The sequence below is a fragment of the Podarcis raffonei genome, chromosome 1 (genome assembly GCF_027172205.1).
Source record: "Podarcis raffonei isolate rPodRaf1 chromosome 1, rPodRaf1.pri, whole genome shotgun sequence".
In the NCBI taxonomy this organism is placed as follows: domain Eukaryota; kingdom Metazoa; phylum Chordata; class Lepidosauria; order Squamata; family Lacertidae; genus Podarcis; species Podarcis raffonei.
The window spans coordinates 10,078,358-10,105,992 of NC_070602.1; the positions used below are offsets into that span (position 1 = coordinate 10,078,358).

The 27,635-nt window shown below is 45.8% G+C and overlaps 1 protein-coding gene across 1 annotated transcript in view; it reads right to left on the reverse strand.

Moving 5' to 3' along the window:
- The window catches only part of KCNH5 (potassium voltage-gated channel subfamily H member 5), a 177,549-nt gene that overhangs the window by 146,054 nt on the left and 3,860 nt on the right, over nt 1–27,635 (reverse strand). Inside the window, exons 2-4 of the mRNA XM_053404510.1 lie at nt 13,535–13,658; nt 10,169–10,275; nt 5,641–5,769 (exon numbers count right to left, since the gene is read on the reverse strand). Of these exons, the coding sequence (XP_053260485.1) occupies nt 5,641–5,769; nt 10,169–10,275; nt 13,535–13,658 (360 nt within the window). The remainder of the gene's footprint in view (nt 1–5,640; nt 5,770–10,168; nt 10,276–13,534; nt 13,659–27,635) is intronic.

A 27,635-nucleotide genomic window follows, 5' to 3' on the forward strand; every position in this document is an offset into this window, starting at 1 on the left:
ACAACTTGCATAAATCATGGAAATAATTATGCATGTTAAATAAAATTGTGCGGACGGTGAAGGAGGGCAAGGAAGTATTTAGCGAAACCTAGGCTTCAGTGGAATGGAAACAGAACTGGCTGTTGGAGAGGTTGGAATGGAAATGGCTTCTTTCTTACTTGCCTAGCTGCATCAGGGCATTGATCCAGGATCCAACATACTAATAGCAAGTTCCTTGTGCTGCATGTGGATCCTTACAGAGCCAGAATGGCACCATCCACACACAATAACAGGGATGGGGAATTCTAATCCTCCAGGTGCTATTAGAATATGACCTGTGCTTTTCTTCTAGAAAGGAAAAAAAAAGCGCCAGTACTGCGTACCCTTGAATACTCCCAGAAGAAAGCACTGAATATAACTTCCATAGGGACGCGGGTGGCGCTGTGGGTTAAACCACTGAGCCTAGGGCTTGCCGATCAGAAGGTCAGCAGTTCGAATCCCCACGACGGAGTGACTGCAGAGAGAGTGGCAGAGAGGGCACTTAAAGGGTGTTTAGAGGGTGCTCCACACTTTAGGCGATTTAAAATCTGTGTACGCAGGTGGCGCAGTGGTCTAAACCACAGAGCCTAGGACTTGCCTATCAGAAGGTTGGCGGTTTGAATCCCCGCGACGGGGTGAGCTCCCGTTGCTCGGTCCCTGCTCCTGCCAACCTAGCAGTTCGAAAGCACTTCAAAGTGCAAGTAGATAAATAGGTACCACTCTGGCGGGAAGGTAAAAGGGTGTTTCTGTGTGCTGCTCTGGTTCAGAAACTTTTGGGGTGTCCTGGTTTTTACTTTTTGGAATATGGCAACCCTGAATTCCAAGAAATGTCAGGAAAAACTTTCTGACAGTAAGAGCTGCTCAACAGTGGAACAGAATGTTTTGGAAGGCGATGGATTCTCCCCCACTGGAGGTTTTTAAACACTGGTTGGCAGGCCATCTGTCAGGGATTATTCAGTTGAGATTCTTGCATTGCAGGGGTTGGACTAGATGGCCCTTGGGGGTCCCTGTCAACCCTACAATTCTATGCTTCCATGAATACAGCTTGAGAGAAACTGAAATTGATAGATATTCCCATCCCTACCTGGGAGTAAGGAGCACTGAACTCAGCGGGACTGACATGCATAAGCCTGCAATGCATTTTTTAAAAAACAAATGATGAATCAATTAAACATGGAAGCTCTACTTATTAAGAGCATTTATTACCTAAGAGAGCAGCTCTGATCCCCCCCCCCATAAAACTGAAAGCATCATTGAAAGGGTGCTGTGTGTAAGGACATGAGCTATCTCACTGCTATTTCTTCCAACATCAAAAAATAAAATAAAAAATCTGCTTTGTTACCGCTCTGAAAAGACGTCACGATAGAAAACTGGTTATATAAGGGGATTTTGCTATAGCAATAACTGGCGGCTATTGATCCCAAACTCTTCAAATTGCCTTAATAAAGATAGTATCTTGAAATAACTCTGGTTCTGCTGTCTTCGTCCCCCAGACTTTTTTATTATTATTATTTAAAGGAATAGATGCATGGTATTGTTCTATAGCCCAGAATTCTGTGCCAAGATCTTTTATGAACCAACAGCATAAAGACACAATATTGGCCTTGTCAAAGTGCTATTGATTATGTGAGCAGTTTCAATGTTTTTTCCATATTTACCAGACTTATCTATATATAGCAGAGGTAGGGAACCCTTTTCAGAAAAGGCAACTAAAACTAAAGGGCACCACAATTTAAGAAGGATGTTGACAAGCTGGAACATGTGCAGATCGAGGGTCTGGAAATCAAGCCTGATGAGGAGTTGTTGAAGGAGCTGGGTATGTTTAGCCCAGAAAAGAGGAGACTGAGAGGAGATATGATAGCTATTTTCTGATGTCTTAAGGGCTGTCACATGGAGGAGGGAGCATGCTTGGTTTCTCCTGCTCTGGAGGTTAGAACTGAAACCAATGGCTTCAGGTTGCGAGAAAGGAGATTCCGACTAAGCATTCGGAAAACCTTTCTGACAGTAAGAGCTGTTCAGCAGTGGAACAGACTCCCATGAGAAGTGGTGGCCTCTCCATCATTGGAGGTTTTTATGCAGAGGTTGGATGGCCATCTGTCATGGATGCTTTAGCTGAGATTTCGGCATTGCAGGGGGTTGGACTAGATGACCCTCGGGTCCCTTCCAACTCTACAATTCTTTAATTCTATGACATTGGCACAGGGAGTCTGCTGAATGATAGCATCCATATTTTAGTTCTGTTTATTTTACTTTCACCGAAACTTACCCTTTCCATGAATAATGAATGCTCCTTCATATTTATATACTCTTCCACTATTGTGAGATGGTGACATTCTCCTTATGTATTATATACAAATCTCACAGACCCAGGGCGTGTGGGAGGGGAGAATCATTGCATCTTTTTCTACATGAAATATGGCTTTCCAGCTAAGAATTGTATTCCTTTTCAGTGATGTTTCACTCTAGTGCCTCCCTATCTTCCCCCTTCCCTCCGATTCTTACATTTCCCAGTACCATTGTAATTTATGTATCTTTGTGGTTCATAATTCCAAAATAAACTCAGCTGGAAAGCCTCTGTGTGTGTGGCAATGAGACAGAAGATGAATTATGCATACGCCAGAGTGCAACATCTGACAAAATAAAGCTGCCTGTCTCAGATACAAGTTTAACATGGGCCAGTTCATCTAACAAAAGCTGTCACACGCTGGACCAGAGCATAAGTCCACCTTGTCCATTAGCATCTCCAGAACAGGGGAAGAAAATATTTCTTCAATCCTGGAATAGAACTGCAGCCTGAGTTTCCTGATTCCCTAAATCCTCTTGATAATGTTTAACCTTTTGAAATCTGTCTTGGAAACGGACTGGACAAGGAGGAGAAAGCAATGCATCCGTTTTCTCTTCGCAAGCTGAAGAAATTCTAGTTACATTCCTAATAGCACTTTAGGAACAGAGAGATAGCAAACATTACTAAGAATGTCAGGGAAATCTAATGGAAATGGAAAAGGAAGCGGAAATCGCTATATTTCACATGCTCATCCTGTGGTCAGGAACGGAAAACAACCAGGCAAATACAACCGAGATTAATTGACGTTGCTGTTTTTAAGTTCGCAATGTTAAATTGAAGTTACGTTCTGCAACTTAGATTAAATAAAGGACAGTGATGTAAAAATTGGAGTTTGGCTTTTGCTGCCCACTTCCCCTTAGACTCTGAGTCCCCTAAGTCCATGATCGGTCAGAGAAGAATGGAGGGAGGCAGGATCCAGTGGAAAGTGAGGCAGATATTTATTTTTCTGTTGCAACAAAGTTCCCTCCCCTCCATTCGCCTCCCAAGGAGGGAGAGACCCTGAACAAAAGTGTGCAGGAACCTTAAAAGACTTTTGACGTTGCCCATCCCCCTTAGCCAAAGACCAACCCATGGTTTATACGTTTAGATATGTGTGCATTTGTGAATATTTATTCTATATTTGAGACCTTAAAATTCTTCTAACAACAGCAAGATGAATAACACGTGTGTGCTTTTAGGTGGAAACTGAACTGCAGCAGAAAAGAAACAGGACTGAATGGGACAAATACTAGTCAGAACAGAAATCTCTGCTTTCCTATTTCTCTACCCATTACTCATGCGTAAGGCACAGTGCCAGATTTACATATGAGCTAAGCAAGCTATAGCTTAGGGACCTACTCTCTTGGGGACCCCCCAAAAAATTAAAGCGAGAAAAAACTGAATGTACGTTTCCAAAATATAAGATAAATAAAATAACAAAACCTACATACAGCAACAGTGTTTTGTGTTGCGTAGGCTCCTGTGATGTAAGTAATGGGCTGCCTGCTAGCCTGCTCCCTAAAACATCACTGGCTTGCTCATTTCTATATATAGGGTGCCTACATTCTGCATAGGGACACGGGTGGCACTGTGGGTTAAACCACAGAGCCTAGGACTTGCCAATCAGAAGGTTGGCAGTTCAAATCCCCATGACAGGGTGAGCTCCCACTACTTGGTCCCAGCTTCTGCCAACCTAGCAGTTTGAAAGCACGTCAAAGTGCAAGTAGATAAATAGGTACCGCTGCGGCGGGAAGGTAAACGGCATTTCCGTGTGCTGCTCTGGTTCGCCAGAAGCGGCTTAGTCATGCTGGCCACATGACCCGGAAGCTGTACGCCGGCTCCCTCAGCCAATAAAGCGAGATGAGCACCGCAACCCCAGAGTCAGTCACGACTGAACCTAATGGTCAGGGGTCCCTTTACCTTTACATTCTGCATGGACTGGTTGCATGGCAATATGTAGCATGCAGCTGCAGACTGCAGTGCAGCACAGTTGAATGTAGGTCAAGCTGTTGTACCTGTTATCTAATATTAAAGAGTGTTTGTGGACTGGTGATCAGGCAGCATAGACTAAGGGTATGAGTCTTATGCCTACTGATTGATTTCATGTAATACATAATTTATTTATTTTGATCCCATTATAAAATTACATTATAAAGGGCCCCATTACCTTCAGTAGCTTAGGGCCTCATCAAATGTAAATCCAGCCCTGGTAAGGCACCTGTGGTTTGGAGTTGGACCAGGGCACACTTTGATGGCAGAAAGTGAGGAGGAATTAAAGAACCTCTTAATGAGGGTGAAAGAAGAGAGCGCAAAATATGGTCTGAAGCTTAAAATAAAAAAAACCAAGATCATGGCCACTGGTCCCATCACCTCCTGGCAAATAGAAGGGGAAGAAATGGAGGCAGTGAGAGATTGAACTTTCTTGGGCTCCATGATCACTGCAGATGGTGACAGCAGTCACGAAATTAAAAGACACCTGCTTCTTGGGAGAAAAACAATGACAAACCTAGACAGCATCTTAAAAAGCAGAGACATCACCTTGCCAACAAAGGTCCGTATAGTTAAAGCTATGGTTTTACCAGTGATGATGTATGGAAGTGAGAGCTGGACCATAAAGAAAGCTGATCGCCGAAGAATTGATGCTTTGGAATTAAGGTGCTGGAGGAGACTCTGGAGAGTCCCATGGACTGCAAGAAGATCCAACCTATCCATTCTGAAGGAAATCAGCCATGAGTGCTCACTGGAAGGACAGATCCTGAAGCTGAGGTTCCAATACTTTGGCCACCTCATGAGAAGAGAAGACTCCCTGGAAAAGTCCCTGATGCTGAGAAAGATTGAGGGCACAAGGAGAAGGGGACGACAGAGGACAAGATGGTTGGACAGTGTTCTCAAAGCTACCAGCCTGAGTTTGACCAAACTGCGGGAGGCAATGGAAGACAGGAGTGCCTGGCGTGCTCTGGTCCATGGCGTCATGAATAGTCGGACACGACTAAACAACAACACACTTCTTGCACTGCCCTCTGACACCCACACCTTGAGCTGCAAAGGAAACCTTTCATGGAAGCAGTGGGGGTTCCCTTGCAGACAACCCCACCCAACACGTGGCCATTGGGGTTGGGGCTAGTGCTGTGATGTGCTTTTCTGGGTGTGGCAAGAAGCACAGCCCCCTTCCGGCTAGAACTCACGAGTCCCTTACACACAAGTAATGCAAGAACTGGGCTAGAGTCAACGCACTCTCCTCTCCCCACCCACCCCGATCTCTTTGACCCTTTTGCAAACATATTCCTTTCAAAAATTACCTTTGGTGGATTCATCTTCGATGGGTTGCTTGAATAAAGTGATATCTTTAAAAGTGCAAAGGAATAAAACCACTTTGTCATGCTCGTTTCTTATTGGTGCAATTTGCATGTAAAACCAAACAGGTGTTCCTGTAATTAAAAAAAAAACAAAATAAGAGGATATAAAATAAACACACTCACAGCATGGAGCACAATCATAACATAGAGGCAGGCTCACATTCATGATTACCGCTTATCCTAGGTGACACTTAAACTAATCAAACAGAACAGAGTGGGAGAATTAAACACTGAAATGCAAACCTAACATTGCTTAACCATATAACAGACTCATTTTGTGTGGGGATTAAAGGAGCGTCCATGGCCCAATATAATTTTGTTTTTGTTTTTTAAGGGATATCCGAGATTCCTGCATTGCAGGGGGTTAGACTAGACCCTTGATCTACCTTCCAACTCTGGAATTCTAGGATTTGGGGTCAGGGGAAAAGGCTGTGGGTTTTACACAGCAGCGTTAGCTAGCATGTTGATATTGTTAGTGGGTGCCTAAGTATCTTGACTTCAGAGACCAGAACAACAATGTATAGTACATTGTAGTGTTTAGCTTTGTCTTATGCCTGAAGACAATAATCAGTTTGTTATTCTGAACTGTGTGGGAGAGGAGTTTTCCCCTTAATCAGGAACTCTGGAATAAGTTGTTCTCCTTGGAGCAGGAAATCCCTGAAGACTTGGTTGGGCTTGCTAAAATGTGTAAGACTGAATCAGATAAGTGCTGGAGATGCAAAGAGGTGGAGGGAACATACTTTCATATGTGGTGGCCTTGGAAAAGGGTAAACAGAGTATTGGGAAATGATCTATAATGAATTGGGGGGGGTGTTTAAAAGTAAGGTAAAGGTACCCTTGCCCGTACGGGCCAGTCTTGACAGACTCTAGGGTTGTGCGCTCATCTCACTCTAGAGGCTGGGAGCCAGCGCTGTCCACAGACACTTCCGGGTCACGTGGCCAGCGTGACGAAGCTGCTCCGGTGAACCGGCACCAGAGCAGCATACAGAAACGCCGTTCACCTTCCCGCTATAAAGCGGTACCTATTTATCTACTTGCACTTAAGGGTGCTTTCGAACTGCTAGGTGGGCAGGAGCTGGGACCGAACGACGGGAGCTCACCCCACCGCGGGGATTCGAACCGCCGACCATGCGATCGGCAAGTCCTAGGCGCTGAGATTTTACCCACAGCGCCACCCACGTCCCGTTTAAAAGTGCTTTCCCAAAAAAAAACCCAGAGTCCTTTCTGTTGGGGATAATTCAGATTGAAATTCCCCGATGCCAAAAAAATGTTATTTATGTATGCTACTACCACAGCCCGTGTTTTGTTAGCCCAAAAATAGAAAATGAGCGAGGTCCCAACCAAGCAAGAATGGCAACTTAAACTGATGGAATATGCGCAGCTTGCAGACTTAACATATAGAATAAGAGAAGAAGAACATACATTTAGAGAACATTGCGAAACGTTTATTGAATATATGGGAAATAATTGTGTACAGCTGAAAACGCTGGCAGCATTAAGATAAATTCAACAGTGTAAATAAGTTTTGATGGACGCAATAATGGAATACTGAATGGTATAGTTTTTGTAAAATATGCAGGGATTTATTATATGTAAAACGAACCATGGAAAGAGAAGAAGGAAGTCATTGATATCTTAAGGATGTAAAATGCATATTTTAAATTGTAAAACAGAAAATTTTATAACAAATTATATACAAAAAAAGACTTGTTTGAGCTCCATATAATCTGCTGATGCGTCACACAAGCAGAGGTGTGGTCAGCTACCAAATGACTTCTATGAGTCACCGACAGGAAGGGGTTGAGCAAAGCCAATGAGGGTGTGCCCTGGAAGGCAGGGGCGTGGCCTGGGAAGGGTGTCCCCAGGGCCAGACAGAGAGGTTAGAGGGCCGCATTTGCCTCTTCCTATTAGATCTTGGCCTTTCGTGTTCAGAAACTGCAAAGCCACCCTGTTCCTTTCGAGAAATCCAGGCTGCAGGAAGACCCTGCGGTGCATCTCTGTTTTTTAAGGTCAGGATCTTGCTATGCAACCAGCTGGAAAGAAAAGAATGACAGGGCTTGAGACTGTGACCAGCGCAGCTGATCCGGACAAGCTGTTCCCTGGGGGATTTGGCCTAACATGTACAGGAGCACTCAGGTGGGCAGCACAGACAAAAGGGCAGGCAAGCGGAAACACAAAGCAGAAGAGGTCATCGCGGGGGCCAGAGCATAGCTGTCAACCGTCCCTTATTTGGCAGGAAACTCCCTTATCCCAGGATGGCTTCTGAAAATCCGGGACTGTCCCTGGAAAATAGGGGCACTGGGAGGGTCTGATCTGCTCTGTGTACAGAAAGGCTCAGATTCAATCCCTGCCATCTCCAGTCTGGAAATGAGTCATGTGATGGGCGAGAGGAAACATCTGCCAGTCAGAGAAGGCAAGGCTGGACCAGACTGCGAAATGCTTTGACCTCATGTAAGGCAACTTCTTATGATCTGGCCAGCCCTCATAGCACAAGCTTAGTGCCCATATCCAGACTATTTGCAAATAAGGTTGTGATTGGTTAATTCTGCTGTTAATATCAGCCAGGAATGGTGTCAATGGCTTTAAAACTATTGGGAGCCAGTGTCATGTCATAGTTAGAGTGTTGGACTCTGGGAGAGCAGAGTTCGAATCCCCACTCAGCCATGAATGAGCTCGGGCCAATCACCACTTTGAGATCCTTGGAAGAAAAAAAGTGGCATATACATGTAATAAGTAAATAATAATAAATACATGGAAAAAAAATTCCTGCAAGCAAATAGCGCAGAAATGAGAACTAAACTTTCACTATGTTCCAATATAGTTTGAGAAGCTGCTTTCACATTCTGTAGATGCTCAGCTATAATGCGGAAGTTAACAGTTAGGGGAAAGACATAAAAATGGAGCGAAGCGCCGTGTGAATGCAGTCTAAGAGTTTTTCTCCATCTTTCATAAGAACACAAGAAGAGTCAGTATGGGAAATTCCCTCTGGCTCAATTTGGAAATGGGTCAGCGTTTGAGCATTCCTTTACCTCCGTGTGAGTGCAAATCAATGTCCAGGTTTTGGACTAAAAACAGCTTTAAGTCAAGAAAAGACTCCTTTGCCCAGATGCAGAATCCCATTTTCCATTCTGAGCAAGAGAAAAGATATTTCAGAGGTGCAGTGCCGTGTTTGCAATTTCCCTAAGCAGTATGAGTGAAACAAAGTCACATTCTGTGCCAGGTAATTAGCAGGTTTCAGTGACACCGCTAATTTCTAGCATCCCATAGTCCTCATACTCCATATAAGTCCCCCTTTGCCAACTGAGTGCTCTGCAGACGTTTTTGAAGCACTGGAACCCCAAACACCTAAAAGTTGGTATGTGATTTCAAAGGCAACAAGCTGTTAATGTAACCATGCGGCAAGGCAGTGTGGTGCAATGGTTAGAATGTCAGACTAGGACCTAGTTACAAGTAGGTAGCCGTGTTGGTCTGCCGTAGCCGAAACAAAATAAAAAAATTCCTTCCAGTAGCACCTTAGAGACCAACTGAGATAGTTATTGGTATGAGCTTTCGTGTGCATCCACACTTCTTCAGATACACTGAAACAGAAGTCACCAGACCCTTATATATAGTGGGAGGGTGGGGAGGGGTATTACTCAGAAGGGTGGTGGGAATGGGTGATTGGCTGATAGGTGTGGTAAACCTGTTGACAACTGTTAACGACTGCAGTTGGTCTTACAGGAAAAAGCAAGGGGTGAGATGGCTAAAAATAGCTTTATCATGTATAATGGACTCGATGGCCCTTGTGGTCTCTTCCAACTCTATGATTCTATGAGATAAGAATCCATAGAATGTTCTGGGAGATTGAAGTGTTCTCCTACTGGTTTCTCTGTCTTGTGATTCCTGGTGTCAGATTTATGTCCATTTATCCTTTGTGGCACTGTGGCTTAAACCACAGAGCCTAGGACTTGCCGATCAGAAGGTCAGCGGTTTGAATCCCCGTGACGGGGTGAGCTCTCGTTGCTTGATCCCTGCTCCTGCCCACCTAGCAGTTCAAAAGCACGTCAAAGTGCAAGTAGATAAATAGGTACCACTCTGGCGGGAAGGTAAACGGCATTTCCGTGTGCTGCTCTGGTTCACCAGAGGCAGCTTAGTCATGCTGGCCACATGACCCGGCAGCTGTACGCCGGCTCCCTCGGCCAATAAAGCGAGATGAGCACCGCAACTCCAGAGCAGGTCACGACTGGACCTAATGGTCAGGGGTCTCCTTTACCTTTATCCTTTGACTAGGACCTGGGAGACTGCGCTTGAAATCCCCACCCAGTCATGGATCTTGGGCCAGTCGCTGCCTTTCAGTCTAACCTACCTCACAGGGTTGTTGTGGGGATAAAATGAGGAGGGGGAGAACCATTCATGTCACTCTGAACTCCTTGGAGAAAAAGGTGGGATACATTAAACAAAAACAAATAAATGATTTCACGTTTATACGTACTGTTTTTCTTGTACAAGAGGATTTCAAAGCAGTTCGATTCATAGTTGTCAAACGTCTGTCTGACTTTGTCAATGGTTTTCTTGTCTGTGAGTTCACCATACATAAAACTGGAGAAAGGAAAGGTGGAGAGAGAGAGAGAGAGAGAGAGAGAGAGAGAGAGAGAGAGAGAGAGAGAATACACATTTTCATGGGCTTCACAAACAAACAAGCCTAACAACACCCTTACAGGCGTATTTATGGTCCAGACTGCAGTGTAATTGCAACCTATGTATGCTTAACTATGATTTACACCTTGTTTTGCTCAACGTTTACAGCTGCAAAATTGTTATGAAGCCCTCTAAAGCAAATAATTGTGGCGGGGTCTGTTGCCGGGGGGAAAGGATTTATATTGCTGCCTTATAGCGTTCAATTTAAGTGACGCTCTGGGTACACTTTCCAGAGTGCGGTGCTTTCAAAAAAGAGAGAGAGAGAAAGCTGACAATACATAAAAGATTTATTTTCTGAAATATGCACACAGGTTTCAACTTGGGAAAACGGAGAGCGTCTTGCTGAGCACCAGGAAAGCTGAAACCCTCCTCCAAATGCCACATTTTAGGGGAAAGAGCTCGAGAATGATTTCTGACTCGCTCTTGACTTTCATTATCATGCGATAATTTGACTGCTTCCATTGGTTTTTTTAAGGGCAGGTTTGGGGAACCTTTGGTCCTGCAGATGTTGATGAACTACAACTCCCACCAGCCTCTTCCCCTCCCCCCCCCACACACTGGACTGACAGCAAGGGGGGATAAATTCTGCAGGGTGCTGTTCAGCAATTGCAGATCCTGCAGGGTGCACTTCTGCAAACACCTTCTCTGCAAAGGGAGCAGTTTGCAAAGCAGAAGTGGCACACACTCTCTCGGTCAGGAGTGGAGAGGAAGGAGACACAACATCTCCCTCCCCTACCACCCTAGGAAATTAAAATAATAATAATTAAACATTTGCCCCACCCGCCAACTAATTCGGAATCAGATCCAAGGTGGGGCAGGTGGACTCTGAGCTGGCTCAAGGTTGTTGACATCCATCTGTCTCGAGAGACTATGATACAATAATCTTTATTGTCATTGTCCCATACAGAACAACGAAATCAAAAAAATCTACATCAGACATTCAAAAACCAACAAGCCTGCTATCCCAGCTATCCCAGCCTGGTTAACCCCCTAAAAACTCTGATACCCCATAATTAAATACAATATACTCCCACAGAGACTACCTTACACTGCGTTTAAAACCAAATCGCATTTGGATAAAAACTGTTTCTCAGGCAGCTAGTCCTAGTCTTTATAGCCCTGTACCTTCTTCCAGAAGTCAGAAGCTGAAAGAGATCGTTTCCAGGGTCCGTACTATCCTGCACTATCTCTACAGCTTTCTTATGACACCTGGAAGCATAGATTTGATCCAAGTTGGGAAGAGTGCTCCCAATTATTCTCTCCGCAGTCTTTACAACCCTGGACACCATTGTTTTCTCCCTGACCTTACGGAGACTGGTAACTCGCAACTGCTGACTTCGACACTTTTGTTGCATTAATAACACAACCCTGAGCAGCATCTAAAGAGGTCCTGGGACTGCGCAGATGACAAGACCCTCCCTTTCCGGCCTGCAACTCCGGATCGGGGCGATGGGAGAGGTGAGATGGACTGTGCACAACCACATTTTTCCACCCTCAGAATGCCCCAGATTGACAGCAAGATTTCAAGACCACACAGATCAAATATTTAATAGAGAGTGGAATATTTACAGAGAGTACTTAAAAGAACATTGTGATAATCTAAAGTCTTTGGCAGGCCTGGATTGATTTCTGCATGAAAATAAGAGAACTTTGCAAAATTAACACAACCGAATAACCTAGGAGAGATAAAGTTAAGTGCGCAGTCGTAATGTAAATTAGGAGTCACAATTTGGGGATTGGAAGTCATGTTGGAATTCATGACATGTGATTTCAATCTTTTCTTTTTGTAGTATTGAGTGTTGATCTTGGATTGCCTTTTGTTGATGGTTGTGTATTGTATTGTATTGTATTGTATTGTATTATTTGTTTTGTTTTGTTTTGTTTGTTTTTAAAACCAATAAAGCAGTTAAAACAACAACAGAATGCAGTGGAAGAACACACATCTGGAGCATTCTGGGAGAGAAAGTAACATCTGGCAAAATCCATTCTCCACCAGGGAAGGATAACCCCACCCAACTCAAAATGGGATGAATGTGGAATGGAACTGATAGAGACAAATGAGAACACTGAAAAGTGGGGAGGGCCAGTTTATTTCCATTAAGAGTCAGTTTCATGTGACTTAATTCATAAGTCTATCCTACCCCATTTCTACATTAATATGTGTGCTTTTTATAGAAATATTTGTATTTAAACATTGCAAAATAGTTAGCCACAAAATATACCGTATTTTTCCATGTATAAGACTAGGTTTTTTAACCAAAAAATTAGGTTTAAAATTGGGGCTCATCTTATACACAGGTAGTGCTGAGGGGGTGTTTTCTTAATTTGGAGTCCCCCAAAATAGGGCGCATCTTATACATGGGGGCGTCTTATACACGGAAAAATAATTTAAAGACATATTTACATCTGTGCTTGATTTCTATTTGCAATTTGTTTTTATGTTCAAGATAATATTTTGGTAGTTTTCTGTTAATTGATTATTTAAATGTAGATCTCAATTGCATTTTGGGTCTTTGATTTTAATTTTTAATGTTTTCTTTTCATATTTTCTAATGTTCTGTTAGGTTGTAAACAACCAAGCTTTTGTTTTTTTAAAAAAGAAGAAGAAATGAAGTGGTATAGAAATGATGATAATGATTATGATAGTTAACTAAATTGATGATGATGATAATTTCTCTTAATGTACAAATTTCTAAACTTTTTTATCCTAAGATATGTATTTTTAATTCATTTTGGTACTTTTTTTAAAAAAGATGACTCTGCATTGCAAAATTCAGAGAAGTGCAACAAAAAAAGAAAAATCTGAAGAGTAGTTATATTCCTCTCTCTGTTGTGGGCTGGGAGATATGAATTAGGCTGGTGTGGTTAAAAAAAAATGTGGTCTGAACAGCCTTTTCCTCCATTTTTACTGAAAAACAGCCTAGCCATTGCCACCTATTTTCCCCCTTGGCGAATTTGTTTCGGAATGAATGGAAATTGAATGAGGCTCACAGGGGTTCCTTTTCCATTTGTTGCAAAATGAATGCACACCTAATGGGGTGGCGAAGAGGCGGAGGTGGCAGCTTTCGGGCATCGGCCTTTTATGACACGACAAAGAGGAAACTCAAAAGCACAGCAGGATTCGGCCCCCACCCAAGAAAATCAATCCAAGGCGACTTACCTGCAGGTACTACTTTTCTGCATGACGTCGGCTCGGTGGTAACCAGAGAGTTTACAAAATCCGTCATTACTATAAACTACAGGCCAGTCCACGATTTGTGCATTGCCCAGTAAGAAACTTGATTCTAAAATGAAAGAAAGAAAGGGGGGGAGAGAGGAATAAGTACTGTACTCCCCCAAACCATCCAAGCTACTGTTGTTAGTACTCAACATGTAGGATCGTCAAAACAGGGTAAGGGCAATTGATCAATCAATTCAATTCAATTTCCATCTCACCCTTCCTCCTGAAGGTGCCCAGGGCAGGCTCATCAATAAGAAAACATTTTTTCGAAAATTTAAAGCATTCTAGAAACAGGGATCTCAGGGTTTCCAGGGTGTTTCAGGCATCAAACATCTGGGAAAGGAGGAATACCGTATTTTTCACTCTATAGGACGCACTTCTTCGCCTCCAAACATTAAGGGGAAATGTGTGTGCGTCCTATGGAGCGAATGAAGGTTCCCTGGCTTCAGCGATAGCAATGCGAAGCCTCCAAAGCGTGTGCTCCGGAGGCTTTGCGTTGCTTTTCTGAAGCCAGGAGAGTCTGGTCTTTGAGGCTGGTGGTGGGGGAAAGCAGCGCTTCCCCCCACCGCCAGCCCCATAGACTCGGGGGGCAGTGGGAAGGTGCGTGACGCCTTCGCGCTGCTCCCCGACGTGGTTTTGAGGCTGGCGGTGGGGGAAAGCAGCGCTTCCCCCCACCGCCAGCCCCACAGGCTCGGGAGGCAGCGGGAAGGCACGTGACACCTTCACGCTACTCCCCAACATGGTTTTGAGGCTGGCGGTGGGGGAAAGCAGCACTTCCCCCCACTGCCAGCCCCACAAGCTCAGTCAAAAAGCCCGCAGGAGCTGCGCACTCTTTAAAGGGTGTGTGGCTCCTGTGGACTTTTGCAGGAGATGGGGGAATTCCCCCACCTCCCGCAATAGCAGGGAGAAGGTCTGGGAGAAGTGCACAGGCTGCGTGCAGCCTGTCCGCTGCTCCCAGAGCTGGGGGGGGTCTTCTTTTTTTCCTGATTTCCCCCTCTGAAAACTAGGTGTGCCCTATGGTCAGGTGCGCCCTATAGAGCGAAAAATACGGTATTTTTATATTTCTCCTCGAGTTGCTCCAGAAGAACGTCATGGCCAATGGTCTCAAAAGCCAGAGAGAACCAACAAGTCCACACTCCCCCAACGCTCTGTTTTAACTAGAATTATTTTGAGAGCTTGTTTGATTGTTTTGTAGGCTGCCTCAGGACATACACACCTGGGGGAGCAGCTTGAAAGTGGAATGGATGAATAAAACAAAACAAAATTAAGATAACCGTGTACGTTCAGGAGCTAGGGGAAATCCAGATAGGGGGGTCTGTGGCTGGAAAGTGGCAGTTCTTTTGGCTAATTCATCGGGCCTGCTTTAGCTTTTCGAAAGATGCATCAGGATGAAAAATGAGTCCATGCAAAATTAGGCAGTGAGCTTCTCTAGGCACACTAATTTTATATTCCGTAAGTGATCTGTCTTCCCTCTCGTGCCATGGCTGTTTCCCCCAGGTGTGCATATTTTGGCTCCAACACAACCATCCAAGGATTCTCCCTAGATGCTGGAACAACTTGACAATTGGGGGGGGGGGAGTCTCTCCTTTCAGCGAGGCATCACACAGGCTTGTTCTGAAGCAGCTTCACAAGGCTTCACACCTGCCAGGTGTTTAGGACTACAACTCCCATCATCCCTCTTCATTGGTTATGCTGCCTGGCACTGATGGGAGTTGTAGCCCAAAGCACAGGAGTCTTTCCCAGCCATACCTGGAGACAGTGGGGGAGAAACCCTCTCCGGTACCCTGGACGGGGCAGCCCGTACGGAGTGCGCATGTGTGGCATCCGCGCATGCACACTCTGTACGGAATGCTGCACATGCGCACTCCGTTCAGGCTGCCGCTTGCGATTGGCACCCTGTACGGATTGCGCATGTGCAACGACCATACGGGATGCCGCACATGCGCAGTCCATACGGGATGCCACACATTTGTAGTCCATAAAGGATGCCGCACATGTGCAGTCCATACGGGATACCGCACATGCACAGTCCATAAGGGATGCCGCACATGCGCAGTCCATATGGGATGCCACACATTTGTAGTTCATACGGGATGCCGCACATGTGCAGTCCATGAGGGATGCCACACATGTGCAGTCCATACGGGATACCGCACATGCGCAGTCCATAAGGGATGCCACACATGTGCAGTCCATACGGGATACCGCACATGCGCAGTCCATACGGGATGCCGCACAAGCGCAGTCCATATGGGATGCTGCACATGTGCACTCCGTATGGGATGCCACACATTTGTAGTCCATACGGGATGCCGCACATGCAAAGTCCATAAGGGATGCCGTACATGCGCAGTCCATATGGGATGCTGCACATGCGCACTCCGTATGGGATGCCACACGTGTAGTCCATACAGGATGCCACACATGCACACTCCGTACGGGATGCGGCACATGCACACTCCATACGGACTGCGCATGTGCCGCATCCCGTATGGAGTGCCCATGCGTGACAGCCTGTACAGTCGCCATGCAAGAGGCAGCCTGTATGGATGCCGCATGGGCAGTGCCCATATGGACTGCGCGCACCCTCAGCCACTCTACAGCTGGGGGGAGGCAGGGGCCATCCTGTAACACACACACACACACCAGAGTGGCACCTGGAGCGGAACACCCCCTCCGCCCTCCACTTCGTACGCTCCTGCCTGGAGATGCCTGGCATTGAATCTGCTTTGCCAGCAAAGCATGGCAGCTCCCCATGGCACATCTGTCAATTGTGAGGGCAGCTCCGTTTGGGGCTGGGGGGCAGAAGAGGCCATACAGCCAGCAGATTTCAACTGCCACACACTATAAGCTCAGATACTTTCAAAGAAAGTAAGTTCCTCTTTAAAGAGAAACTTCATCCTGCTTCTCCCAAATGGCAGGTGTTGTCATCCTTTTTCTGGGCTATATTGCTTCAGACTGAATGTATATATCCTGCACAGAGAAAAGTAGTTCATCAGGGGAAAAGCCAGACCAGAGCACATCTCCTTTGACAGCTAGTTTTCTATGTCCAGTCACAAGAGAGGAAATCAGAGGGAACAACGGAATGAAAAGGTCAGGTTTACAGCTCCTTCTTCCTTTTAAACATGACTAAGGCTCTCTTGATTTCCTCACATAGCCTGTCTTTCATCAGTGACTAAGCGGAAAGCCGTAGTCAAGTCAATCTCTATTGTGAGCAGACAAGTATTACTATGACGGTGATGATGATGATTAAAAGTATCACCCACCCTAAGGTCCCATAACATTGAAAGGCAATACTAAAAACAGTTCAGATAGCAAGGAAAACTTTTCTTTGCTAGCTTGCGAAAGTCTCTTGTACATTCAGGAACCTCTATCTGCCTCAACCATGTCCAGAGAAGCAGCGCTTAGCTGGCTCCAAATTGTGGACTTTGGCTCTGACGCAGTTCCTTCCACACACACCCTCCAGAGAAGAAATCAAGGCCTGCTTCTTCTGTGCAGCCTCCAGGCTGTCAAAATATTGTCAGCCGTTCACTGCCAGCAACTGAGAACTGGAAACGGACTGAAATTCCTGCCTGTCAAAATAACTTTTCCTGAGATCCTCTTGGAAGCTCTCAGTTTGAAAATAAAACAGAAACAGCACAACCACATCTGTGCCATCTATTAAATCTGCCCGTTCAAGTGGAAACACTGCTTTTTGGGGGGTTTGGTTTCAGTGTGTTTTATGGAATAACCGCATGCCCAACATTGAACTCAGGCTAGCCTTGAAGTAGAGAGAAGGTCAATGAGTTGTTCTTCAAGTGTGCAATTGCCTCCACTCTACGATTCACTGGCAATATTGCCCAGTGATTCTACTTCACAAGTGTTTTCTAAATCCTGCTGGCCGCTGGAGGCAATGTCAGACAGGATGACCCCTGGTGCCTGGCCCTGGCATTGCAGGCTATTGTTTCATAAGCAGGAATTTTGTCACGACATCCCTGGACTCAGGAGGCAGCCTGTTTTTACAATTGTAAAACACGATTCTAAGTGGGTCGGGTGGATCTGCAAGCCTGCAAGTATGGATTGCAGAGAGAGTGGCAGAGAGGGCACTTAAAGGGTGTTTAGAGGGTGCTCCACACTTTAGGCGATTTAACCCCTGTGTATGCGGGTGGCGCTGTGGTCTAAACCACAGAGCCTAGGACTTGCCGATCAGAAGGTCGGCGGTTCGAATCCCCGTGACGGGGTGAGCTCCCGTTGCTCGGTCCCAGCTCCTGCCAACCTAGCAGGTCGAAAGCACGTCCAAGTTCTAGGACCATTCAGACTCAACTCAGTACATAACATAAGTGCAAGTAGATAAATAGGTACCACTCCAGCGGGAAGGTAAACGTTTCTGTGCACTGCTCTGGTTTGCCAGAGGCGGCTTAGTCATGCTGGCCACATGACCCAGAAGCTGTACACCGGCTCCCTTGGCCAGTAAAGCGAGATGAGCGCCGCAACCCCAAAGTCGTCCGCAACTGGACCTAATAGTCAGGGGTCCCCTTTACCTTTACGTAGGAAGTGGGGTGATGCCTATGCTTTTCTTCCTAAGAATGAACAGCACCTACTCACCCAAATGAATTCAAGGAGATGAGTAGGGCAAGAGCTGCATCTGCTCACTGACACCAGAGACCTGGCCATAAAAAGCCTGCTCCTATCTGCATATCTCCGCCTCTTCATTTGCATAGTCCCATCCTGGTCATACTTGGGTGTGATAGAATCTTAGGGACTGACTTTGAGGTTACTTCCAAGTTTGGTAGGAAGGCGGGCATTGGGTTCAGTGCCCCCCCCCCGGCTTACCAGGTAGTGATAATGAGCCTTCTGGGACATGGAATTTAAGTTCCCATTGCCCCAAAGTGTGGTTACTGTTGCTATTTACACCCCATTTTTCCTCCTGGCAGTGCCTCGAGGTGCCTTACAGATATAAATAAGAATAGCTAAAGGCAAAAGGGGGGAATCATTTAAAAAAAGCCCAAGAAAACAATAACAGGATTAAAAACTCTATAGCAGGCATGTCCAACACATAGATCGTGATCTACTGGTAGATCGCTGGGTGCTCCTGGTAGATCCTGGTAGATCTCTGGTGTCTCAGTGATCTCCTCCCCCCCAAAAAAAAAACTTCAGCTCAACAACTTCGGCTTGGCTTCCTAAAAATAAAACTCTACAACTTTGCCTTCCTAAAAAAATCTGAACAACTTTGGCTTCCTAAAATAAGCTCAACAAGTTTGGTCCATCCAATGACAATGGGTAGATCACTGCCAGTTTTTTTATACTGTTTGTAGATCCCAGTCTATTGGGAGTTGGGTGTCCCTGCTCTGCAGAAAATCCATTTGAAGTATACAGGTAATCGTCGTAAGAACAGCATGGCACCATCCCTTTCATTAAAAGCAGTCAGTTCCCAAAAGTACTGGCAGAAAGACAGCAAGGAGGGAGCCAGTGCAGCTTCTCTAGAGAGGGAGTTCCAAAGTCTGGGAACAGCCACCGACAAGGTCCTCTCCTGTGTCGCCACCAAGCCTGCCTGCGAGGGTAGCAGGACCGAGAGAAGGGCCTCCCCTGAAAATCTGAGAACCCAGGCAAGTTTGTATGAGGGTAAAGGGTCTTTCAGGTAGCTTGGACCTTAGGCATGTAGGTCAGTGGCATTCTGGGAAATATAAGAAGAACCTTGCTGGTAGAGCATTGTGGGAAATATAAGAAGAACCTTGCTGGTTCTCACAGTGGCCAACCAAGCACCTACGGGAAGCTCACACGAAGGTCCTAGCCTCAGCTATTTTTTATTTTTTCAAAGAGGGGTTTCAGGCAAGCATTAGTTGTGGGCCCATCTAGGGTGTCTGGGTGCTGGCAACTGTCCAAGGGTGCTGTGTGCTAGCTCCAGGTCTGTTCTTTCTGAAAAGAGAGTGCCTGCTTATCTCAGGCTCCAGCAAATGTCATCTGTTGATCTTGATGGTCATTACTGTTCTGAGGAACTACAGTATGGTAGAGATGAAGAGCAGGGTTGGAGGGAATTGTTTCTACAGTGGTACCTCGGGTTACAGACACTTCATGTTACAGCTGCTTCAGGTTACAGACTCCATTAACCCAGAAATAGTACCTTGGGTTAAGAACTTTGCTTTAGGATGAGAACAGAAATTGTGCGGCAGCGGCACAGCAGCAGCGGGAGGCCCCATTAGCTAAAGTGGTGCTTCAGGTTAAGAACAGTTTCAGGTTAAGAATGGACCTCCGGAACGAATTAAGTTCTTAACCCGAGGTACCACTGTATTACCAGTAGGGTTGCCCCATTTATAAGGAAGCTAGATATTAGTGGGGTTCCCCTTCAGCTCCCCCTTTGCTTTAATTTTTTTGGTCTAATCGGCAAAAAAGAGAGAGAGTTTTGATGGCAAATGAAGACAGGTACATAATCCAAAAAGTTGTTTCACTTGCAAAGGCAGCGGAGGAATCATAACAGCGTTCCATGCCTAGTCATGCTGCAAATTGTCTTAAGGCTGTTTAATTGCATAATTATTCATTCGTCTGTCTTACTGTATACATGTTTTGAAACTTCTTTCTCATTTATCTTCTTGCTTTGTCTACCTGGTTTTTGTAATTCTTTGCATTGTTATGATCGAAACAATCATCTCTGAACTGAATAAAATTTGCAGTTGTAAACAGTGGTCAAGATACGATGTGAGATCCAAAACACAAAAGAGGATCATGATCATGAAAGAGGACTAGATAAAAGGCCCAGAAAGATTTTAAAAGAGTGAGCCGTAGAGTATCGTAGAAATTAAGGCTGAAATCCTGAGCCCAAGATCAGGGCAGTCTTGGAGGAAACTGATTTTCTAGATCCATTTCAATTGGAGTTTAGACTTGGTTTTGGCACAGAAATGGCTTTGGTCACCCTGTATGGTGACCTCTGTCGGGAGAGAGAAATGTGTCCCTGTTAATTCACCTTGACCTCTCAGTGGCTTTCGATACCATCAACCGTGATATCCTTCTGGAGCTAGGGATGGGTGGTACCGCTTTGCGGTGGTTCCAGCCCTACTTAGATGGCTGTTTCCAGAGGGTGATGCTTGGGGAGTCAGCTGATGGCAGCTTACTGATCCCCGCCTTAACCCCAGAATAAGACAGCCAATGGCAGCTAAAGACCCTGAGAGAAGCTCAGCCAATGGCAGCTAGACTTCCCGTGAAGCTCAGCCAACCAAGTTCATAGACCCTGAGAGCTCAGTCCGTGACACCTTCAAAATGCTCAGAGGACCTCAGCCAATGGCATCTTACAGTGAGAGCCTACGTCTACTCAGAAGTAAGTCCTGTTGAATTCAACAAGGCATACTCTCAGGCAAGCAAGGTGAGGATTGCAGCCTTGGAAGAGACCATTCTCCCTGCCAGTGGTTGGTGAGCTACCAGCTTCTGCTGCCCGAGAAGCGGAGATGCGGTGCCCTTATCAAAAGGTGTCAGGCAAGGTGACAGCAGTATCTCCAGGGCTTCTGGTTCAGTGAAATGTGGGCAGAGGTGTAGGAAGGGGGTGCAGTGAGGTGGACCGCCCTGGATGTCATCGCTGAGGGGGTGACATTCGGGGCACTTCCTGCCCCACAACTCCCAAGCCTACCCCGAGCCATTGGGAGAAGGGAGGGAGCTGTGCCACTTTTGCTGGTGGCCTTCCCCCCTTCCCCCTTTGTTTTGACAGCTCTGGGGAGGCTTGGGAGTCGGGGGGCAGATGGCCCACCATTGCCCCACACTCCTGGGCTGCTGGAGGAAGCAGTAATATCCAAGGCAACACGGTGACCAAATACAATGATACGATATCAATATACACTCTTTATATAATCATTATAGGGACGCGGGTGGTGCTGTGGGTTAAACCACAGAGCCTAAGACTTGCTGATCAGAAGGTCAGCGGTTCGAATCCCCAGGACGGGGTGAGCTCCCGTTGCTCGGTCCCTACTCCTGCCAACCTAGCAGTTCGAAAGCATGTCAAAGTGCAAGTAGATAAATAGGTACTGCTCCGGCGGAAAAGTAAACGGTGTTTCCGTGTGCTGCTCTGGTTCTCCAGAAGCAGCTTAGTCATGCTGGCCACATGACCCGGAAGCTGTATGCCAGCTCCCTCAGCCAATAAAGTGAGATGAGCGCCGCAACCCCAGAGTCGGTCACGACTGGACCTAATGGTCAGGGGTCCCTTTACCTTTACCTTTATATAATCATTAAGAGTGCATATTTTGTGACTTTCAGAGATTCATAAGTTTTCTGTTTCTGTGATTTCATATATTTCATATTATATAAAGAGTGTATATTGATATCGTATCATTGTATTTGGTCATCGTGTTGCCTTGGATATTACTGACTATTGTTTGCAACACAGGGGTTAAATTGTTTGGTTACTTGCTGGAGGAGGCAGGCAGGCAAGCAGGGAGAGGATGGGAAGGAGGCAGGCAAACAAGCAAGCAGAGAAGGGAGAGAAGGAGAGGAGCAAAAGCTCCCTCAACTCAGGACTCAAACCCTGGAACACACAGGAGGAGAGGTGGGGGGTGAGATCAAAGGTAGGGGGAGTTTTAAGTGCTTATGCTCACAATGTTAAGCAAATAAACCAGAAAATAACACTTGCAACTGTAAGTATCTTATTTTCCCTTCTTTTAATAATTTCAATTAGAAGGGGGGGTGACAAAAAAATTCCACACCGGGTACCACCTGACCTTGCTACGCCTCTGATGCGGGTGCCTATTGGATGGGCAGCAGAGTCTGGAAGGGACCAGCAGTGTCATAATCTGCACCTGTTCCAGGCACTGCTATCCAATCTGCAGCTGCATCCTTGCCTGTTGCTGACATAGCTGTCGAGGTGCATCTGCTACTTCCTCCCGATTCCGCTCCAGAAAGGCTGCTGGCACTCTCTCCCTTGTTCAGTGGTGCTCAATGGTGGGAGCTGATATTTAGCCAGTGAACCCCTCCCAGTGTGGGGTTCCCCCACACTGAACCCCGGGAGACCCCGGGAGACACACGGGAACCCCGAGAGCCAGTGTGGTGTAGTGGTTAAGAGCGGTAGTCTCGTAATCTGGGGAACCGGGTTCGCGTCTCCGCTCCTCCACATGCAGCTGCTGGGTGACCTTGGGCCAGTCACACTTCTCTGAATCTCTCAGCCTCACTCACCTCACAGAGTGTTTGTTGTGGGGGAGGAAGGGAAAGGAGAATGTTAGCCGCTTTGAGGCTCCTTCGGGTAGTGATAAAGCGGGATATCAAATCCAAACTCTTCTTCTTCTTCTTCTTCCCATGAACTTCTCCTGTTGCCCTTCGCCTTGCCCTTCTGGGACACCAGGATGCATCAACCCATCACGACCCAGAGACTTCATCACTGCCACCAAAGGATGCATTGCAGATTACACCACTGCATGGCACTGATGGGATTTATTCCGGTTTAAAAGTGTTCCTAAGATTGAAAAGGGACGCGGGTGGCGCTGTGGGTTAAACCACAGAGCCTAGGACTTGCTGATCAGAAAGTCAGCGGTTCGAATCTCCGCGACGGGGTGAGCTCCCGTTGCTCGGTCCCTGCTCCTGCCAACTTAGCAGTTTGAAAGCACGTCAAAGTGCAAGTAGATAAATAGGTACCGCTCCAGCGGGAAGGTAAATGGTGTTTCCGTGTGCTGCTCTGGTTCACCAGAAGTGGCTTAGTCATGCTGGACACATGAGCCGGAAGCTGTACGCCGGCTCCCTCGGCCAATAAAGTGAGATGAGCACCGCAACCCCAGAGTCGGTCACAACTGGACCTAATGGTCAGGGGTCCCTTTACCTTTAAGATTGAAAACATTGGTTGCCCAGACAGAATCGGGGTGTTCATATATGAGGCTCGACGAATGTGCAGTCTGTGTGCACAAATAGCTGAGCTGTACTAATCGGCAAATTAGTACACACACACACACACACACACACACACACACACACACACGTATAGAGAGAGAGAGATGGCCTCTACCTGTGTTCAGCACAATGTGGAACAAACCTAATGTAAATAAAAAGGACTCTGGGCTGTATTTATTATTATTATTATTCCAAAATTACCTACCAAGGTAACCTAAATTCTACACTGAGAATTTACCAATAACCTTAATACAGAATACAAATATGTGCTTTATAACACAATTTGTCCTGTTTCTGCTCATTGTGGACAAAGTGCTATGCACACAGCACTGAGCAGGATAAAAGTAGAAAGGGGAGGAGAAATGACTGAGGTCTGCATATTTATTTATCAAATCTGTATTTAATAAATGAATACCCTTCATCCGTGGTTTGCACGGCGGTTCACAACATCAAAATGCAAGATAAAAACCAGAAGATATATAATAAAAGCAAAAACCAGTGGCATGCCTCTCACAAAGACATTTAAAAGGGGATATAGGATGTTGCCCATCCCATAAGGACATAAGAAGAGCCAGGGCCCATCTCATCCAATATCATCTTCTCAAGTGGCCAACTACATGCCTCAATGGGAAACCTACACAAAAGTCTTCTTCTCTCCTGTGGTTTCAAGCAATTGGCTTTCAGCACCATTGCTGCCTCCAACTGCAAAGGAAGAACATATCCAATGTGGCTAATCAAAAGTGGAAACGGGAATTGCAATTACCGGTGCCCCCTTATTCCTCCCATATCTGGGATGGAAATCAATCTGGCAAATACAATTGGAATTCACTGTTGCTGTTCCTTTCAGCCCACAGCCAATATGTAATGGAAAAACATTCTCTCCATTGGCATTTGAGCTTCTTTTGCACTGAAATGGAATTATGCAGTGCGATTTGCATAATTTGCATAAATTAATTATGAATACTCAAACATGGGGGGGGGGAATGCTCAGCATCACTGAGAAGAACTATGGGGCTTTGTAGGAAATGAGGGTATTTTCACGTCGGTTCTCTTTCATAATTTTTGTGTCTTTCCCCCATTCATTTGCATTTCTTCCTCTCAAACTGGCACAGGACTTTTTATTCCACCACTGCAGTCCACCCAAAGGTAACCCTGAATGTCTAGCATTGCACCCACATGCCCCCACTGTCATCTAATGAATACAGCCTAGTACCTTGTGTGCTAAAGATCTGGGATCATAATGAAGTAGTTGCGTCAAGGTTCTGAGAAAGAGAACAAATTAACTGAAGAAACCAAGGCCTGTGGAAGCAGAATGAACACACAGGTGCATTGGTGCAAATTCCCCATTTGAGAAAAGGGGGAGACTGTGGCCATGAAGAAAAAGGAGGATGAAGAAATGGCCAGAATGAAAGAGTGAGTGCAATTATCCTGGGAGGTTTTGCAAACTACAGGTTTACAGGGTTTTTTCCCTTCTTCTTTGCACCATTTCCAGCACCTATAATAAAAACAGAAAAAAACAAAACACCCCAATTCTCTGGTGCATCCTGAAAAGTGGCCCCATCTGACTATCATCCCGAAAACAACGTCAGAATTACAGTCGTTCACATCTTCCAACTGATCTGTCCTTTCTCTTTGCCCTGTTCCGTAATGCAGCAATGAGGAGAGACTTGGAATAAGTAAGGGGAAAGTAGGTCAAGCACAGACTGACTACAGCATGACAAGGTAAACTCAGATTTTATTACAACTGGACCCACTGTCCTCCCCCACTGACTATTCTTATGGGGCTCCCTACCACAAAGGCGACACCCTTTTAGCTGTCCGCTTATGGGGCTCCCATACCATAAGGGCTCCAATCTATTTGATTTCCACACATTTTCTTTCACCCCACTACCTGCATCCCTTTCCGCTCCCAGCCTCTGCCCTGAAAGATATTCTCAGCCAAAGCAACTTTCTGCCTATTTTCACAGCAGTGGCAGTCAAAACGGAACGATTGGCTGTCTCCCTCCGCAGTTAGAAAGTTTGTGAACACAAGAAGAGCTACCGACGAAAGGAGAGTGGCAGACGAAATTAATGGACTATCCAGAATTGGATAAGATGTCAGGAAGGATTCGAAACCCGCGGGACCAGAGATTCTCAGAGGACTGGAGTAAATACTTGGATTATTTGAAAAGCAATTGTAATAAACAGATCACGCTAGTAGGACTGCAAGAAGTTTTGTAAGGAGGACTGTGCGAAATATTGCGGAGAAAATTATGAAGAGAATTGTTAGTTAAGGATTGCGAAAAGTAATAATGGAATTAATGAAATGTAGATTAAGTGATAAAGATTGAAAAATCTTTAGATGTGGTTGATGGAAGTACAAAACACTGTATAAGATAAGAAAGTATGTTATATGAATTTTGGAAATTATATGTAAAAATTAAAAAATTAAAAATTAAAAAAAGGAAGTTTGTGAACCTTCCACTGACATCAGAGCGGGTGAACCAATAGCTACAGGGATATCCCTGTCTGGCAGAGCAGCCCAACACTGCAGCTCTTGGGGAGGGCGGGGTTAATGGTGCCCCTCCATCCAGCCTTGCTAGCCTTGGCCAATGTAGAGAACCCCTTCCTCTCTGCTGAACACACTGGCAGGAAGAGGCTGAACCTAGCAAAGGTCAGCGGTAGAATGCTAAGAGAGAGTGCAGTCTGCTTCTGCACGGTGGTTGGGTTGTCCAACATTGTTAATGCACATCAACCCCATTAGAATCCACATGCATCCACAGTCTCAACAGCTAACCAGATGCGTGACTTCATTCATCCAAACTTCCATCCGACTGCATGGGAATTTGTGCATATATACTACAGTGCTACCTCAGGTTAAGTATTTAATTCGTTCCGGAGGTCCGTTCTTAACCTGAAACTGTTCTTAACTTGAAGCACCACTTTAGCTAATGGGGCCTCCTGCTGCAGCTGCGCCGCCGGAGCACGATTTCTGTTCTCAACCTGAAGCAAAGTTCTTAACCCGAGGTAATATTTCTGGATTAGTGGAGTCTGTAGCCTGAAGCGTATGTAACCCGAGCTACCACCAACAGGGTGAGCTCCTGTTGCTCGGTCCCTGCTCCTGCCAACCTAGCAGTTCAAAAGCATGTCAAAGTGCAAGTAGATAAATAGGTACCGCTCCAGCGGGAAGGTAAACGGCGTTTCCGTGTGCTGCTCTGGTTTGTCAGAAGCGGCTTAGTCATGCTGGCCACATGACCCGGAAGCTGCACGCCGGCTCCCTCGGCCAATAAAGCGAGATGAGCGCCCCAACCCCAGAGTCGGTCACGACTGGACCTAATGGTCAGGGGTCCCTTTACCTTTACCTAGAATTGGCAAGGACCACAACAGTTATCTAGTCCACACACACGCAATGCAGGAATCTTTTTGCCCATCATGGGGCTCAAACCCATGACCGTGAAATTAAGAGTCTCATGCTCTACCGACTGAGCATGGCTCCTTTAAAATGTGGGTTGAATATGATAAGGCACTTGTCAAAGTACAAGTTCCACAGATCAAACCAGTTAGATAGGCACATACAGGGCACGGTGGTCCTTCAAGGGAACTGCTCCCAACCTGTTAAGGCCATTAACCACCCAGTCTGCAAATTATGCAAGTTTTATTTTAATATACTGGTCAGGGAAGTATCATAGCTCAGTAGTGGAGAAACTGCATCGCAAGTTGATGTGCCAGGGTCAATTCATGTTCTCCTCTGGTTGGGAGTGGGAGAGACCCCAGTCTGGAGATCAGATCTGCTGCCAGTCAGTGTAGACAATACTGAACTACATGGACCAATAGGTCTGAGTCATTATAAGGTGACTTCCAAAGCTCTTAGCTCGGGATAAACGCCGGAGTCCTGTTGTGCTTAGAAAGACCAAATTTTGCACATACAGAGAAACTGGGAGCTGCTCTAGATCCAGCCATGTTCCTCTTCTTACACTGGGTGGTATATCAAGAAGATTATTAAACGACAGTCATCATAAGCTGGCTGTGTACACGAAGAGCCTCAAAGTAATTGAAAATATAAATGGAATTAAGAGCTTGAAAGCGTTTCCATATTTGCAGCTTGGTAACTTTTTTATTCGCGGGGCGGGGAGTGGAGAGCATCTCCTCTGAAGTACACGGCTTCTTACAATCTCTGCTTAATGCAATCTACAACCGAATTGTGCTGCTGGCATGAACGTTTCAGATTTGC